The sequence below is a fragment of the Dryobates pubescens genome, chromosome 17 (genome assembly GCF_014839835.1).
Source record: "Dryobates pubescens isolate bDryPub1 chromosome 17, bDryPub1.pri, whole genome shotgun sequence".
Taxonomy (NCBI): Eukaryota; Metazoa; Chordata; class Aves; order Piciformes; family Picidae; genus Dryobates; species Dryobates pubescens.
The window spans coordinates 17,431,672-17,451,355 of NC_071628.1; the positions used below are offsets into that span (position 1 = coordinate 17,431,672).

The following is a 19,684-nucleotide window of genomic DNA, read 5'->3' on the forward strand; positions in this document are numbered from 1 at the left end:
ACTCCTCTAGTGAGCACATTCTGGTATTTCAAAATGCCAACTGTTACATTTTTGGTCACCATCAGCACTAGCTCTGTAACTACGCAGATTCAGATCCTTGTGGATCTCTAGAACTAACTGTTCTTCCTATTGAAAGAAATCATGTTAGACCATGTAATTATAACTGTATAAAGAAAGCACCCTCATAAAAAGGTTTCAATCTCTGCTCTTGAATAAGAAAATGGAGCACAAGTGCTAATGAGATGCTGAGTTTACGCTCTTCTCTTCCTCCCTCCTCCAGGCTAATCACTCTTCCTAGCTCTGACAACCAATTAGAAACAGTTGCTATACAGATACTGCAGTAGATAGGCTACTCCAGGGAGATTTCAGAGAAGCTGTGAAAGGAGAATTGACTGTTGAAGGATTGCCAAACATGAAAGGTTACAAACAGCAAAGGCAGCAGGCAGGAAGGAACCTAGAAAAGTAACAAGGAAAACACAGTCTGCTTCATTACTGGGCTCCTGCCCATGGATCTCTAGGAGAGGGTAAAAGGTGAAGAAGTGATTAACTGGTTCACTGGTTACTCAGTTGACAACTGCAAACAGACTTATGCCTGGGCAGACGGTTCTTAGGACTTACAGAGTTAAGCTCAAACTTTATCCTACTGAAAAGGGGAATTCTTAAGCTCTGTGAGCAAACTGGGTCATTCCTTACAAAATAAATGCCACCAAGTAGTGCCATGGAGGTCAGAGGGGCTGTGACTCACATAACCTATGGCACCCATCTGAACTAAGGAGGCTGCTGAGCACGTTGAGCTCACACTGTTATGTAGACTAACCACTTCCAACAGCAGAAACTTACGTGGACCTCTGCAGGTTAAACAACACTGTATGATTTTCTGAACCTTAAGACTGCAAGAGTGGAAAAACTGTAGAGGGAATGAAATGTCCAGGGATGCACAGACAGAAGTAATTCCTTGTCTAGGGGTGTGCAAGCCTTTTCTATGAAAACTTTAAGAAAGAACAGAGTTTTATGTAGATTAGACAAACTGGTCATTCAAAGAGCTCATTGGAGAACTTGCTGTGTGAAGTAGAAGAAGGGTCTAAGGGTAGTATATAAGGTAGTACATTTGACCTGTGGGTAGAATAGAATAGAATAGACCAGACCAGGTTGGAAGAGACCTTCAAGATCTTCGCATCCAACCTATCACCCAGCCCACCTAATCAACTAAACCATGGCACCAAGCACCCTATCAAGTCTCCTCTTGAACACTTCCAATGACAGTGACTCCACCACCTCCCTGGGCAGCCCATTCCAATGGGCAATCACTCTCTCTGTGTAGAACTTCTTCCCAACATCCAGCCTAAACCTCCCCTGGCTCAGCCTGAGACTGTGTCCTCTTGTTCTAGTGCTGGTTGCCTGGGACAAGAGACCAACCTCCGCCTGTCTACAACCTCCCTTAAGGGAGTTGTAGAGAGCAATAAGCTTTTGGAAAATGTATCAGAGTTCCAACCATTTCCCACTGAATTGTAAGCAACTGCTGTACAGCTGCAATGCAGTATTCCAATTCCAGGCTTTAAAACTATTTGTTTCATAAATTAGTGGGTTTATGAAGTATAGATTTGACAAGAAACGCACGTTTATCTTATACAAAACAGTCGACATATACCTAACAATTTTGACTCTAAAAATCTGGATATTCTCCTGTAACAGAATGTGATCAATTTGCAATTCTTGCCCCCACTTCTCTAACAAAGCATAACACAAAGCGTTCTTTTTAGCACAGGTGTTGCTGCAAGGCAAGGTTTAACAGGGAGTCAGAAATACCTTTTTAGCGCTTTCAGGACCCGCTTCATCAAAACGAAACCTGACAATGCGGAAGTCTTTGCAATAAATTATTAATTCAGTTGGATTAAACTTAAGTTTTTGGTTGGGACCAAGGACCTTCTGCTTCCTCTTGGTGTCATTCACTGTAAAGAAAAGACAAAGTTAATGGACTGTGTTTTCTAAATATAAACCACAAGACTGGCTCAAACAGACACAGTAATGCTGCTACCGGCAGTTTCTCATTTAATAGTACATTTCTACTGTTCAAGTGAGGTAGCAAATCTATAGGGCCTCCTGTTGATCAATCTGCTCTCTAACAAGTGTCTGAGTCAGTGGGGGAAGGGGCTGAGCTTGCTCTCTTTCTGGTGTGGTTGTCCTGTACACATTTTAGTTAGGCATTTTAATTTTTGTTTATCCTTCCCCCTGTTTCTTTCACCACAATCTGGCATCTCTGCAGTACAGTAGTAAACCATTTTGTGTAACTCAACTAAAGTCTCCACTTTCCTTTTTTTACTCTCCCACCAGCAGAGGATGGGGGAGAAAAGGGGAAGAGGAAAGGGAAAAAAGGAAAAAAAAAAAAGGGGTTAATCCCCAACACCTTTTCTAACAGAGAAGTTAAGCAGTAAAAAATAAGCATCACAGAAGTGTCAGAGGTTTTACTTGTGATAATAGGGAAAACTGGGGCACATAGATTTTCAGTGATTAATTGACATAGTGCCCAATGCAGGTAGCTTCTGGTTAAACCGAAGTACTTCCAGGAAACTAAAGTGGTTGATTTAGGACACCTCCAGCTATACACCTTCAACATAATCACCTCTGAACAATGTCTTCTGCAGCACTGGCAAAACCTCCCTGTAATTCCCATTAGTAAAAGCTTATGGTTCACTAAATCTAGGGTAAACCTGCCTAACAGGAGAACAAAAAATAATCTCCTCAAGTGTGTGGCAGGAAGTAATGCCCTCTCCCTCTGAAGAGCCTCAAATATCAATGGAAAAGCAAAACCATTCTTCTAATGAATCTGCAAACATTCCTGCTATTTGACAGTCTGGGGATGCACAAGAGTAATCTAGAATCTGTCAGACTTCAAATTTCAAAACAAAAGCTCTCTGCAGCCCTCTCCATTTAGGAAGAGCACATTTCAAGTAAAAGAGGACGTAATTACTGGAACAATTATTCAAGGCTGGTTGGCTTTCCTCCCATATTTAGCAGAATTTGTTACATGAGCATTTGAGATGTTAAAGACTGTAACACTCCATTCATAAACACCTCTCCATACAGAACTGTCATTAACAGATCTGCAATACTGCTACCATTTTGTGACTTGGTATTTCCAAAAAGGGGTAACAAACACACACCAATGCCATGTCAGCAGCAGCTACCTTCACTTAAAAAAGCCACAAAATTTTCTTCATAATATTCTTCCTCAGATATACATTAATCTTTTCACAGTGATTGCAACTAGCTTCCAGAGTGGAAAGAGATTATTGAATAACTCTGGGCACTGAAAACTTGCAAGTAATAGCTTAAATCACTGTGGTCGTTTGAGGCTGTGCCTTTAAGAACAAACAGTGCTGAGACACTGGCTAAATGTTTTCGGTACTAGAAGCAAAACATTCTGATATTCTAAATGAATTTCATTGGTTGATAGACAAAAATGTAGCTTTAGATTGTGAAGCAGTTGGAATTTTTTTTTTTCCTCAGTTCAGTTCGGTTTGGGGAGTTGGGGGGGAGTTTTCAGCCTGTTCTCCCTGCCTGCTTCTTCTGCGAACTGCTGGAGTTGGCCTTCAGATAAGCAAAAACTAATCCTGCATGGGCTTTTGAAGCTTACTAACAACTCTTTTCCTTAGTAACTTGCCTTTCTCTCTCTCTAACCCCTTTTTGGGGAAAAAGGGAGATAGAGGGGGAGAGAGGGGGTTCCAAGGAGGGGATCCCTCCCTCGGGGAGGGATTTTTGTTGTGTTATTTCTCTTTGCTGTGTATTTCTGTGTATATATATTGTAAATACCTGTATATATTGTGTTATATATAACCTGCTTTCCATATATGCTTGTAAATATATAGCTTGCTCTTTTGACTGGGCTAGTTGTGGTTTCTTACTCTGTGGAGGAGGGAGAGCTAAGCCCTCTCTCAACCTACCACAATCACCCACAGTCAGAAAACCATGTCCTTAACAGACCACACCAGAATCAAGACCTGAAAAATATTCAGTCACAGGATGAAAAATATTCTTAAAAACATGTTAGCCACTGACTCAAGAACTGGTTCTTCAAGCTCAGTGTTTTATAAATTATTTCTTCAGCTTGAGATGGCAATTGCCGCTTGTGGATTTTTGAGGACCACTAGGTACTAAGCTGCTAACAATTAGACAGGAGTGAAAACTGCAGCAGTTATGTTGTGGGATATCCCAGCTATGTGTAAATTGTGGAAGCAGTGTGCTTTTTTGCAAGCCAGTGTATTTAAACAGAAGAGATCCAGGGGTTTAGATATAAACCAGTTGCTATTTGTGCTGCTATAAACAGGTCTCTCTCCTAGAACTCCTGTTGATTCATTATTGTACTTAACTTCAAAACCAATATAAAGACCCAACCACATGTGTCTCCTACATGGCACCTCAGGTTTAATTCAGATTTTAAGGCTTTCATCCTAATTTTACATAAGCCAAATACCTCAAATCAGGGAAGAATAATGACATAAAACCTGGCATGCAGTTAAAAGTTTTGAACTAAGTCAATTCAAAGACTGTCATCAAACTTCATTATTTTTGACATACCTGTGACAATCTGCTCAATGCATGTCAGTGGAACATCATGTTCACCAAGGAGGAGGTTTTTATAATGGAATTTCTGAAACACATGATGACATAGCCATTAACTACAGTTCTGCAGTTTGCAACCAGATACACAGTACAACTTTGAAATGATGATAAAAATCAAGCGTGCCTAGACTTTTCTGACATGCACCACCCCTGCCTATTCACAGGCAATTAGAGATTGTGGAAACAGCTCCCTTGTGCTGGGAAAGGTACACTAAACAGTTTAGAAAACTCAGTAAACCTGAAAACTAACCACTAAAATTACACTGAATTTACTAGCCTCAAAAATTGCTACAGTCTCAAGTGTAAAATATATATCTATAAAAATATATATAATACCGTGGAAAAAAATACTCTTCAAACTATTTCTTTAATGACAGAAAGAAAAGAATTAATTCAGTCTTCAGAAATACTTTTTGAGAGCTATTTCACATCCAAAATTACTTTTTTTAAGTAGCTTTGGTCAAACTTACCAACCACTGTGGAATAAGCCTTTATCTACTTTCCCAGCTTTACAGACACCTAGTTAATAGAGGGCTTTCTGTAAAAGCCCAGAATGGAGGCATAAACTCTACTGAAAACAACACAGCTCACAACTTGGACCTCCAGACACTACTGTATGCTGTGCTGTTCCAAAACTGAAGGAGGTTATGAATGTCACCCGTTCTGCTTTGATAAAGGCTTGATTTCTTTCTCCCCTTTTCTTGTTGCTCTTCTACAATGAAAACTCATTTCACATTTGCTTTGTCCTCCATCAGTAATGCCAATAAACTTGGATGCATTAAAGGCTTTGCTGATCTGACACTTGTCCAGCCAAAGGAACATTTGCAATTATGTTCCTCCTCAGGAAAGAACAAGTTTTTACGTCATTCACACTTTGCCTTTTGTAAAACTGCTTCCCAATGAAGCCTCCATGAGCAGATAAATAGAGCTGGCTGTCTCTCCATACAGAATCCGCTCTCTTCTGGTATTTTCACTGAAAGGATGGCACAGCACTACATTCCAAACAGGACAGTGGAACGTCATTATTCAGTCTGCTTGTTTATAAGGTCTCATTTTTATCAGATATGAGACTATACTCTATTTCCCTCCATTTTACCTATCAGATCTGTTGTCATGACAGTGATGCAAGTAGTAACAAACCTGCAGTGGCATTGGGTCATCCGTGATAAAGGAAATCTTGAAGTTAGTGCAAACCAATTTGCCCCACAGGTCATACTGACTTGTATCTGTTGCAATGCATTTTCTTACAAAATTTACTTCATTTACCACAATTTCACCTGAAACAGAAAAGAAAAAGGGAGGGGAAATGAGAAGCCTGTAACACTCTTACAGGCATAGCAACTCCAGTCTGTAGTACCAAGAAGCCCCCTTCTCTTTGTCTCTTTTAATTTATACACATGGGTAACCCTGGAGTTTAATTACCACTCCAATTAAAAAAAAATAAAAAATTAACCAAGTATCACTTTCCTTATACCCAAACATCAAAATCTGCAATTCTTTACTACTCAAAATGCACTGGCTCGGGCAACACTGTCCTTTAAACAAAGGCTTACATTCATGTCCTTCAGCTACTATGTGTTTTTAAACTGATTTTAAGGTGATTTCATTAAAAAAAAAATAAAACCAGCAAAAAACCCAGAACAAAACCATGTTAAACACTCCTCATCAGTACAAAGTTTCTACCATTACAATCTACTGTAGACCAATCAACTCCTTTTGCAAAACAGAAGCTGCAAATTAGGAAAATAAATTATGCTAATTCATCTGGGATAATCCATGACAGAAAAAAACAACAACCAAAAACACAGAGTCAAATGTAAATAGTTAGGTATAATGTTACTTTTCAATTCCACAAGAGGATTCTGAAATCTAAATATTAACTTCATTCTTACTTCAGGAAATAAATGTGGTCACCTATATTATTCCTGCATAGGGTTTCCACTTCTGTCATCAGATAAGCCACCTCCTTTTGCTGCTGTCTAGCATAAATAGTGCAGGAGTAGAGGGACCTTCAAGAAAAGTGCAATTTTATACTAGCTGTAGGGTTTTGTTCAAAAAAGGCTAAGGACTAAAGATTGCTGAAGCCTAACTTGCCTGTAATAGGCCAGGCACATACAGTCCCGGTTGCCCAACATACTCTCAGAGTGCCCTATGCTTGCAAGAAACAGCCATTTTTGTGGGTGACTATAATGGCTGCAATCAGTTATCTGCATGCTCAGTGAGTATACAGCTTTTAATGAATCTCCCATCTGTCTCCTGATTTACAGACAGTATTTTCCTCAGGTAGCCATCACTGCACCCAAGTAAGCATACATCCAAAGAAGTGCCTTGAACATTCCAAATGCTTCAGCACAAACACACCTTTTGCTAGTCTTGAGATCCAGTCTCTGCACATGCTCCATATCCTAAGCTATCTAGCTAAGCTGCCCTGCTAAGTCTCTTGTCTCTAATATGATTAGGCATCAGCCTGGAAGTCACTAAGAGCAGCAGCACAGTCCTTGCTTTTACCTCATTTGTAATGAACAGCTACAAAAAATTACTGGACTAGCTCTGTAACCCTGAGCTGGCAAATGATGTTCAGTATTCAGACTGTTTGAAGATGTTAAGTGAACAAGTTTCACTGACCTGTGGTTATCATATACATGCATAATCTATGCCAAAAGTGGCAAGAGTTGTGAAAATGTTCCAGAGTCAGATGTGCTGGAGTTTTAAGTATTTTCTCAAATACTTATATAGGCTTTTGAATTGGAAAAAAAATAAAAAAGGTCATTCTGACAGCTTCAGTAGGGTTCAAAACTCAGCCAAGTCCACAGCAAGTGAAAACAACATCCAATAATGGAGTACATGAGAATGAAAAGCCCTGCTTCTGGTCAATACTGTAAGGAAAATATTTCAATACTTTTAGCAGAGTCTGGCCTGAAACTTCTTAATGCCCACAATTTTTTTTTTTCTAATAAGCTGCTTGCTTAAATAACTGCAAAAGCCCAAACTCTATATTGAAGCACTTCCTTCTCACTGTTGACATTAATCTTCAATTATTCAATGTTGAATTCTCAGTCACATTCTGCCTGTGAAGCTTTGCCTCTTCATTCAGTTGTTCAAAACCTAAATTATCTTTCTTCTTCTCACTCTCAGGACCTCCAGTGTATCACTCTATTTCTAATAAAAAGATACGGAATGCCAAAGACAGCATGAAATGAAGTGCAACTTCAGTAGGTAATTTGTTTCTGTAGAACATTCTCTTATCTGTTGTCAAGTGTCATATTTTTCAGTATCTCTCAGGAGACACTCTTGCTAAGAATGAAAATTACTATTGCCAAACCATTTCCATACTTCAAGTCCTCAATGCTCCAAAACAGTAGAGAAATGAGAGATCCATGCAAATTTCTTCAATCTGAATCTACTGTAGTTTAAAACATGCCTGCTACATCATCTTTACCAAAGCCACTCCTTTCCACTTCCCTCCTCCATCCCTCATAATTGTGCAGCTACACTACAACACATTAACAATAATCTGGTTTTTGTACAACTTCATTTATTCTCATTTTATCCAACACAAATATAATGAGCAATATAAATAGGTGCAAACCTTCCAAACCTCACTCAGATTTAGTAAAGTAGATAACACAAATACTATGTGCTGGCCTTGCACAATGAACCTTTCTTGTATTGGTAGTTGAGTAGGTGATTTTTCTATACAAGTGTCAACAACAGAGCTATTCAAAGACATTACACTGCACATTTTTACAATGTAGCTGCTGCTTTTTTCCAGTAAACAGTCACAAGCTGTTCCAGACACGGAACAGCAGTCAACACTTCCATGTGACTCCAACAGTTGAAGAATGATCTCAGGAGACAAGAGCCATTTGTCTAAACTCTGACAGGAAACCAGAAGAAAAATGACAGGTTGCCACCCTTATATATAAAGCCTAATCATCTTTAATAAAAATATTTCTACACTGAATATATGAATCACAAAAATAACACAAGAGACAGAAGGATCTAGCTAGCTAACACACTTTCCCCATAACACAGCCTCAGAAACTGCTGTTAAACTTCAGAAAAATTCTACTGACTCTTCCAAAAGCAATAGAACTTGACTGTTCCATGGTTTGGATGTTAAGAGACTTCATGGTATACATCTAATCCATTATAATATACAGCCCACTACAATCCAAATGAAATTCAGAGCATGCATGCACGCATGGGAACTGGAAACAGCACAGGCATCACTGGATTCAGCCTTCTTAGTGACCAGCAGGAGAGGTCTACAGGTGCCCCAGCTACTGTGCAACAGCATCAGTTGTCTTCCCAGCCTGCAGCCACATGAAGTGAGTCAGGTCTAGGCTTCAGGGCAATTTATTTCTGCAAGATTTGAAAACAAAGTCCCTAATTGGTAACATCCTGAAATATAGGATGTTCTGCACCATTCTGTCAACAGTATTTTTGTCACTTTTGGTGCCATGCCCCAAGGTTCAAGCCGTAATGGGTACTTGGCATCAGGAACTCTGGATCTAATAACCTCCACACATGCAGATCACACAAAACATCTAAAAGATTTTCTTAGCTTATTGGGTGCTTTTTATCACTATTTGTTGTCAATGACAGGGCAATCAGAGAAGTCCATTTGCTAAGTCTGAAAAACTAAGCCAGATTTGCTAGAATTAGCACTACACTCAAACTTGTAACTGGGAATTTCCTCTTTCACCTACGTAGCCAGTTTTCATGTTAGTGTGTTGAAATTCTGTATGACCCTGGCTGAAAATTCAAGAAACATGTCAGCAAAGAAAGATACCCCAAGTAGTTTCCAGCTTTTCAGCTACACACTGAAGCAGCTGCCAAAGCCTTCCATCCAAAAGAGTTTCTAGCAGTCCTGCTGCCTATGAACACAGAACAAATACAGCAGAACACCTTATCTAATACCTTAGTTTTCAGGGGAAAAGGTTGACTGAAAAGCATCTGGGACTAGAACCATATTGATGTACAAGATGAGAAAGGCTGAACACTATTCAGCAAATCTAAAGGTACTGACTGAATAGAAAAATGCTGCACAAAGTAATAAACTGAGCCGTTTATAAAGCTGTGTATTAGTGCTGTGTTCTATATATACACATGTACACACACATATGTATCAATACATACTAGTGCACACGTGCACAGGCATAATAAAATGCTAACACACAGTATTTCTAGCACATTAAGAACCTGGTACTTGCTAGAGGCAATGAATAGCTGAAATCAGACTCTGTAAATGAATAACGCAAATCTTACAGGCTTAAGAAGTTTGCTAAGGGAACTTTTTCAGTGCTGTCCCAGAAACTTAGGAATAGATTTATTTGTATAAAATTTCTTTAATGAACACTGAAATTCTAAACCTGAATGTTTACTGCACGTTCAAGGTCTAATAGACAAAAGGACAGCAGAGTATTTAGTACTTCATGCAGTCATATAATTCCTAAATTCATAAAAATCTAACAGCTGAATGAACTTAGGCAACTCCTGTTCCTCATCTCTAATGCTGGTAGTGATTATACCCAATTGAGACAACCAAAACCCAGCTTTTTTATCTGAAGGATACTCTGAAAAGCTCACAACAGAAAAGCTAAAGTTAAATCTAGCAGCCATTTAATCATTAAACATGCACACAAATGTTTTCACTTGTATTTATAAAGATGAGAATCTAAAGCTGCTGCAAAGTGATTGGCAAATAATGAACTTCTGTAAACTCCCAAGTAAGAATTTCCAATTAAAACTTCATTAATATGTAACCAAAATCTAGAACATCTTCAGCCATTTAGCTTCCTCCTCTTAGCTGCTCTCTTGTAAAGAGAATACCAAAATTGTATGAGTTTATTAGCATGCACCAGGCATTTAGATGTAAATGTCTCCAATCCACTTCTAAATGAATCTTCTGTTTGGTGTGCTCAGACACTTCCAAACTTAAGAAAAAAGTATCTGTAAGATCATGAAAAAATTGTCTTTTATCTCTAGTCTGCTTTTCTGAATTAGGATGGGATGCTCCATAAAAGCTTCCCCAGAAATGCACGGAAGGACACAAGAACACAGAACAGGCAACAGGATTTCTCAAAGCAAGAAGGGCACGTCCATCGTGAGCAAGGTTCTCACTACCAAATAGATCCAGTTGTATAGTCAACATGCACTCCTACCTCAACCCCTGTGGTGGCATTGCCATTGTGAAAGACTTGGCCACACTAGAGAACTAATCCAGATGAAAATAACTCTAGCCATGTATTTTTCTTCCTTTTTTTTTTTTTTTGCCAGTCCCAGTTTCATCTGGATTAGGTCTCTGATCTGGCTCTTTCCTTTGTTGTACAAAAAAGTGTCAGTACCAAGTAACTACCAAGAACATACACCTGTGAGGAGAAAAATGGAATAATAAACAGCTCTTCTTGACATCAGCATGTATTTTTAGGCTAAATTATCACCAACCTCCCCCCCGCCAAAAAAAAAGGGGCTAGCAATGATTTGGTCAGATTAAAGTGAACAACAGACAAACCAGTGAGGAGGGAGAGTGTTCTGCATGTTGCTTATTTTTAGTTTGGCTAGGATAGATTCTCAAAACCTAACTTTGCCTAATCAATATAGTCAGTAACAATTTGAGAGGATTCTGGTTTTCAGCCTGTTATCATATGTCACCTATTCAAGTTTCAGATGCTGTTCTCAGTCTGCAATGTATTACTGGGTCTACCTTACTCAGGTGAGACATAATAGATCAATACAGAAACACATGTTTCATAGATACTGGTTCAGTAAAGACTCACTTCACCAGTTGACAATTCAGAACCTACACTAACATTTTATCCTTTCTGAACTTTAATGACTTATGGCATTAAAAAAATGTGGAACGGTGTGGGCAGAAACCAATACTTTGGAACTGTTTGCAGAATGTACATGCAGAAACATTAAACTATTTGATTTTAAAGCAGCATGTTCATCTTTCTACCTTTAAAGAAGGATTTCTGTATCTCCCTACAGCTAGCATGTAGCAAATAAGAAAGCACTTTTGCAGATATGCATAAATACTGAAAATAGATTATCAGTCTGAAATTGTAAGAAACGCCCTCTCTGTATTCAAAACAAAGCAAGCAGAACAAACTGACTTCATCCAGTAGAATCCACTTGTAAGACTCTATGTGAAATTAAAATTCTACATACAGACTGCCTTGGTAGTCCTTATAGCATGCCAATCCTTAAAAAAAGCAAAACCAAAACAAGTAGTTAACTGAACCCAGGGCATGCCTGAACATTCACTTAGAGTCAAACAAACAAAAAAGCTATAATAATTTACCATATATTTACTGTGAGTGAGGCCTCATTTATTCTAAATATAAAGCAAATGCTTAGTTCAGTTTTAAACTCGTTGCTGTATGAAGGATTAGTTTGCAGAAAGCTGCTGTTTCCAAATTCAAATCTAGAATTTGAAACTCTTGCAACTAACCTAAATGAAAAAAAACAAAAAAAACAATTGTTGGGGAAAAAATAATCTACTTTAGAAAAGCTTCATGGGATTATATTACTTCTAAACTGTCACTGCTCAAAACAATTTCATGCTCTTGTGTGACACCAATTCCTGAAAACAAGTTGAAATTACAAAGCTATTTCACCTACTTATCTAATACCTCACATTAACTTAACTATTACAGCAACACTTCCATTTCAAATAAGAAATTTGATGCAGGGAAAAAACCCTAACCCTGCAATATTATGTCTTAATCAGCTACGTAAGTAAGTAAGAGAGCCTTGGCTAGCATGCCACAGCACTGGAAGTAAGAATCAACAGCTGAATATGCTTTGGAAACAGTCAGAAACTGACTTCATGCAAGTTCTATTCAGTTATTACCAGCAATTAGTATGCTATTGCTACTCACCATTAACACATGAATATCTGTAACGGATCAAGCAATACCTACTTGAGTATCAACAACTCATTTCTGCATGAGACACGAAGAAATGCACTGGCTGTACCACCTGAACCAAGCAATTAAACAATCCCAGTTTCACCTTTGCAGTATTAAACCAAAGTGATTCCTACTACACAAGACAGGCAGACCTGACAAATCTCTGGTGTTACACATGAACCTCATTAATTTGGTCCCTATTTCTTACCCCTGCCCTGTCACAGCACAGGCATCATGCACTCACACTGTAACACCACGATCTCCGTTCTCCAGCTCTGGACGCCACAAAACAAATGGAAATGCCAAGAAACACACACAGGGATTCAAAGCAGTCAGGAACGAACATACCCAAAGTACTAATGCACAAGGGTGCCTCACCAAACAACGTACTTTCCTTCACTGCTTTGCATGACTTAATGTGCTGAAGATTTGCAGAAAGCAGGAAGGAAAAAAATAAATAGAAAAAGACCTAGGAAGCTAACTTGCAGAAGAATAGGGCACTTCTAAAAGATTAAAACCTTCCATGATACAGCTTGAAAAACCTCCCACTGTTAAATTTCTACTGTCAGTTGCCTAAGGGCACATGCATACAAAAAAGTAAACAGAAACCAAAAAGTAGGTGGTAAAGCCAATTAGACTGGCAGTGTTAAGACAAAAGCCAAACGTACCCAGCAGCAAAAATCTTGATATGCAATTCCACCTTAACAAGAACACATCTAGAGGGAAGCAAAACAGAGGGGACATACAACAGAGTCTGAAAATTACAAATCTCATGGAATGGGGGAATACAGCTTGATGTTTACTGTGTCATAAAAGAACTAGGATTTACCCAAGGAAACTAGAAAGTAGTACGTTCAGAATAGGCAAATAAAGATAGCCTATAACAGCATATAATTAAATTGCTAAACTTCTTATCAGATAAAGCTCTGCGTGACAAAAGTTTATGTGGCCATAGAAAGCCATCAGATAAATTCATGCAAAATAAATTCAGCAAGAGGAATTAAATATGATAGCACTGTCTCTATCATGTTCTGTAAGTCCTCACTTGGATCTCCCCATTATGCCACCCTAAGAGGAAAGTCCCCATGCCACAGATTGAAGCAGGGAAGCAGAACAAGCAGCTGGGAGTGTTGCTTGTCCTGTTCGTTCTTCCTCCTACACACCTGCTGGCAGCCACCATCAGGAAGAGGAGACATCTGACCCAGTCCAGCCACACTTACAACCTGTTCATAAAACCACCAAGGGTGTGATCACACACCAGTGATGGCACTGAGCTTGACTTCTACAAGCGGATCATGAAACATGGTCTAGACTGAATAACTGCTTTACAACAGCAGCTCAACATCAATATTCCTTTAAATTAATGTGACCCAAGTCTTAAGAATAAAAAAATACTATTCTAATTCTGTTTACTTCTATAATTTTACTGTATAAACTTTGAAAAACAAAAATTTAACCATTTCTAGCTGTATATTAATTACTTAGTCTACTATCAAAACAGTAGTATACTGAACAACACAAGTGGGTATTAAGGTTCAGGAAGAACAATCCTTTTCTCACACTTAATCAGATGTTCCATTTGTTACATAATCTCCTGCAGAACATCCTATGTGAGCAACAGTGAGGACCTTTTTGCCTGATCTTGCCTGCACCACAGTGCAGCACTGCTGCCAGTACAGACAGCAGACAGGTTCATTACCTGTTCATGTTGCACCTCTCTGCACACTGCTCTGTCATCCAAATCATGAAAACACACACTGCATTACATTCCAGGAATGTATGGTGTACATGTTTTTCAGAATGCTTAAGGTGCTGTCTCAAAAATTCTACAAACCTGTGGAAAACAGGCTACAATTCAGTACCAGAACAAAACACACCCTCAAGTTCAACAACTTCAACTTCATTCTCCCATGAAATAGAGAAGCAAACTTCCTGCTAGCCAGGCAAGGCACCGCAATAGACTGTCAGGTAGACTACCTGCTATTTTCTCTTTGACACACTTACAAAACAAGCTATGCAAGCAAAGGAAAAAAGTGAAACTGCTACACAGGCCAACTCTTTGACTAACTCATGATCAGAGCGCCACACTAGGAGAGAAGAACTTAAAGAAAAAAACCCAACCAACTCCATCTTAAACCTCTATCATGTATTTTGGAACAAAATTATACCAAATTCTAGAAAAGTATTTGCTTTTACATACTGTAGCACGAGTGTTGCCACTTCAAACCAAGGTTTTCCCTTGCTTTAAACGACATTTTTTGCTTTGCCTAATACAGCACCCTCCTCAGGGCACACAGTTCCCTGAGAATACAGGTCTTTTGTTCCAAAGCTGAAGATGTGCGTCATTATTCCTCTGCTCTACAGAGGAAACTTTAAAAAACAAACTCTACAATTTAAAAGTTATTCCAATGTAAATTACATTTTAAAAGAATTTTTAATTTAAAAATAAAAACCTCCTCATTTTGTAACCTGATTCCCATTATTTCCCCTATCTGGAACTCCCTCTTCTAACATCCACTGCACAGAAATACAAGTTAGATAATAGGGTATTTACCTACTCTGGAATTGCAGTTTTCAGTAAGCTAGTCTTCAAAGTGACTGTTTTAGGAATCAAAAGCTTAACACAACTATTTGCAGTTTTCCAAGGTCACTAAAAGCCAGTAACTGCTTGTGCTAATACAATTTTAATTCCAAAAGAATTAGAGCGACACAATAAATATTCTGCCACTTGTGTTTAATTCTGTTCCTTAATAACTATTAAAGATAGGATATGAGGAACACTATACTCAAACTGTACATGCAAGGGAGTACAAGTCAGCCTTCATATAATCAAATGAGTTGGAATTTGGCCAAAAACTTGGGTTATGACAAATCCAAAAGCCAGTCTATCCAGCAGTACAATGTGTACTTGTTTATACAGTATTCTACTGCACCATTTGATGACAGAAAGAAAATGCATTTAGGCCAGTGCTTAACTTGAAACAGCAAGAGCTGCATTTAAATAATTTTAAATGTCACTGCTAAACTCCCCAGCCCATACAGACCAATGCTCACAAAAAAAGAAAATGTTTTGTCAGAACTGCTCTGTGGCAATACAGAGCAGCAAATTTTATTACAAAAATAATTCAAAGTAACATCTTATAATGATACAAAGATGGAAATGTTAATTCTGTGGCAAGTCACGCTCATTCAGTTGGTTTCCGTATAACCTAGGGCAGCTTATTGCAACTGTCCCAAAAGCTATCAAATGCTGATTTAAAGATAGTGCAGACAAGGGAAATGATGCAAACGTGGCATAATTATAAGCTGGTTGAGAAAAACAAACCCACTCAGCACCATTTTAAGTCTACCTCAGACTTTCACAAATAATGAACCACGCTGCAAAAAGTGACTGTGGGGAAGCTGTTTTCTCTAGCCACTCATGCACTTGTTCCACAGTCAAGGCTGGAGCAAGATGTGTTACATTTGGAGAAAGCAGTCTCCTACTGCCTTGCATTTTCTGTGGAATGTCTCAGAGAAGAACACGCAGTCACTTCCTTGTGAGTCAAAGACCTTGGATGAGTATCAACTGCAACACCACCAATAAGATGCCAAGTAGTAAGCAGAAGTTTTGCAAGCATAAAAATAACTGCATTTCAAATACTGAACAATCTTAGCACTGTATTTTAAGGTATTTATGCCTCAAGAAAAATCTGTATTGTTTTGCTTTATGAAAAGTGTTAGTCAGTTATTTACTCTTTCAGTCGAACCAACCCTCGTGCAGCGTTTCAGCCACTTTAGAATAGAATAAACCAGGTTGGAAGAGACCTTCAAAATCATAAGCTTAAGGTACCTCAATGGACTATATCACACACCAATTAGTACTGCTTGATTAACAACAGTCCTATATGAAGCAGTGACAGAAATAATTTAAGAATAACTTGTTTATTCTATTGATGACTTTTAAAGTTAGTATTTTTTATGAACTTAGACAACATGGCAGCAATAGTTTTCTACATTATTATATGTGTATAAATTCATTTCTATTAACAAATAATCTCAATGCGAAGAAAAAAAATGCAGTACATATAGTTTTAAATTCAAAATTGCTCTTAGAAACAGCGAGTCAAATTTATTAATGCAACATACACTTTGCAATAGAAGTAATCTTGGGAACAGTTGATTGTTTCTTTGGTGTCTGAAAAAGGCTTGTAGAAATCCTCTTTACTAAAAATGCCATTTACCAAAGATTATTCCTTATTTAAGATACAGAAGTCATAAATGTCTTACATTTTTATAAATGTGTTATTATGAACAACAATAAAAACATTGGGTTTTTCATCCATGCACTGAAAAGGTTGCTCTGCCTACGTTTAAAGACACTTGCAAATTCCAAAATTGCATAGCAGTTGCATACTCAGCAAGAGCAAATGAACAAAGATGACGATAGAAGTTTTCCAATGCAGAAGTCAATCAGACCTATCTACTAGAAAGTCTACGACTATTTTCCTTTAAAATAAAGCTATCACAGATGCTATGATAGAGTTCTGCACACAGGTAAAGACCAAAGAAATCAAAAATCACATTTAACCAGGGAGAACAATTTACATTTTACCAGTCGTAATAAAGAAAAGGCTTAAACATATCCTTGTTGAGCTATCCGTCAAGTTCCTGATTCACACTTACCTGGCAAAAGTACTGGTTCCAGTTTTCTAATCCTTGGTTCTGATGTCATATGGTCTTCAGCCTGAAAAATAAAAAAGGGGGGTGCAGTTTAGTTAAGAATCAAATCTTTACAGACAGAGATGACTCTGAGCTATTTGGGCAAAAAGGAAAATCTTTTTAACTAAAAAAGCTAATTTTGAAAAGCTAGGATCCAATAACAGCAACAGTTTTCCGTAAAGGTATTACTATCTTTGTGTACATTTAGCTTTCCACCAGAAGAATAACAAAATATTTATATTTAAAGTGCTAACATTTCATTGATTGGGTAACCTAGGCTACAACAAGTCACAGGACAAACTAAAAGCAACTTGGCTTGACATTTCATACAGGTTCAAGTCCTACAACAAGCTTTACACAGACACGAACACTCCCGTTTGCACAAAACTCTCTACCAACTTTTTCCTACATCGTGAAGTTATGCACATTAAAATACCCCAAAATCTAAGGCTTAGAATGCATACATGATGTGCCTACTTGCATTTTTATTTCAAACCATAAAAATGAAGATATTTTTATAAAGAGACCAGAGCCTTCAGTGACATGCCGATGGTTCCTACATCATCAGTGATGTTACCATTTCCCAGGACAAGGAATACCCAGAACTATGTTGCACCAACATTTTACTTTCACTGACAAATTGTGAAAAAGCAAAAATGAGACAACATGTCAAACGTGCTACTAGAAGCGGCCCTGCGTCGTCTAAAATAAGACTCACATTCTGTCAGCTACACAGGCAGACCACATCCTGGGGTTTCTACTAGATACTATATGCACTACGTCTAGTATTCCACTAGATGTAATTCATATATATGCTGATTTTCTCGTATCATCGGCCAAGTTTCAAATGTGAAACGATAGCTACAGTAGAGTTTAATCATTTGCATACTAAACAGGCAGCAGATGCCTTCTCCTCAGGAGTACCCCGCGGTGTGAACGAGGGTAACGCCGATCCCACTCGGCACCAAGAGGAAAACAAGCCCTAAGACCTGAACTTCCCAAAATCGCCTCACACTGGCATGTTCTAATCAACATAGGACTTCATTGTGATAAACATTCTGTTCCTTGACTCAAGTTTGGGCTCGTCACCAGCACAGGCTCGCTTCATGGTTTGTATGCAACTTCAAAGGCCAACAGGCTGCACTTTAAAACTACTGCACAGCTTTTGTTTCCCTGTGCGCCGGGGGATTTCTAAGAGCTCCTCCGCGCCGGTACTGGTTTACTTCCCCGTGGGGTCGGTAACCTGTAGGCCAGCATAGGAGAAGATCCGGGCTGAGCCCCGGGCGCCCCGCGGGCCCCGTTGCGGGCCGGCCCAGCCGCCGCCGCCGCGCCCGAAGGACTGTCCCAGCAGCGGCACCTCAGTCAGGGCCCGGAGGGGAAGAGCCGAGGAGGTCGCTAACGGAAATAAAAGGCTGTTACCTGAGGCAGCGGCAGAAGGTAGGACTTGAAGGTGGGTTTGGGTTGCTTGAGAGAAAACATTGTCGCTGCCGGCGCACACGCCCGCGGCCGCGAAGGGAGAGGCGGGCCGGGCCGGGCCCGGGAGGCCCCGTCCCGCGGGGACAGGGTGTCGACGCCCGCCGGCTCAGGCCCGGCGCCCTGCAGCCACTCGGGGCTGCGCGCTCCCAGTCACACGGCGGCGGCCCCGGCGGGCGGCGGCAGGGGCGGCCCTTGCGCACCCCCCTTCCCCAAGGGAGGAGTCAGCGGCCTGGGCAGGCCCGGTCTGGGGCTGCCGCAACCCCTCATGGAGGCTCTCGCGACTCCCTCCGCCTCCCCGCGAGGGCAGCCGCCTAGCCGGCCCAGCAGCTCTCTACGGCCAAGAGCGGCGGAGCAGCAGCGCCGCTCGGGCGCTAGGCTGAAGCGGCCATATTGGGGGAGCGAGGAGGATGGAGCAGTGGCCTGCGTACGGCGGCGCAGACAGCCCAAGCGGCCGCGGCCGGCGAGGTCGCTAACCCGCGCCAGCAGACGGGGGGTGAACACCTTGTCCACTTTTAATGGGGGCTTCCTATAACGGTAGTTACCGCCCGAGCTCCTGCTTCTGAACAGATGGACAGTGGGTGTCAGTTACTGAATCTCACCGGCTGCCTGGCGGAACTTGCTCACATGCCGTCCCATGTCTCGGGGTGGAGCCTCATGAGGGCAGGCCTGGAGCCGCGGGTGGAAGCTCTCACTCCTCTGGGCAAACGGCGAGGAAGTGCCCTTCTTCAGGCCTTCATGAGAGGGTCAGACTGGCAGCGACTCTCGCGGAGGATGTATTAAAACGACAGCTGCAGCAGATTTTCCACAGTGTGGCTTCTGAGCCATTTGGAGACTGTGAAACCTCTGCGTGGGGCCTGCAAAGACAGGTTTTTATTGCAAGCCAGGGTTGCCTCGCATCAGTAAAATCCAGCTCCTGCATGAATCAACATCCTATGGCTGAAACGTGATACACATCGTACAAAAGGTGA

General features: G+C 40.1%; 1 protein-coding gene across 1 annotated transcript in view; it reads right to left on the bottom strand.

Moving 5' to 3' along the window:
• Window positions 1-18,866, bottom strand: part of MTMR10 (myotubularin related protein 10) — a 34,793-nt gene extending 15,927 nt beyond the window's left edge. Inside the window, exons 1-5 of the mRNA XM_054168741.1 lie at window positions 18,660-18,866; window positions 17,205-17,265; window positions 5,761-5,897; window positions 4,576-4,648; window positions 1,807-1,949 (exon numbers count right to left, since the gene is read on the bottom strand). Of these exons, the coding sequence (XP_054024716.1) occupies window positions 1,807-1,949; window positions 4,576-4,648; window positions 5,761-5,897; window positions 17,205-17,265; window positions 18,660-18,719 (474 nt within the window). The 5' untranslated portion in view covers window positions 18,720-18,866. The remainder of the gene's footprint in view (window positions 1-1,806; window positions 1,950-4,575; window positions 4,649-5,760; window positions 5,898-17,204; window positions 17,266-18,659) is intronic.
• Window positions 18,867-19,684: the final 818 nt, after the last annotated feature.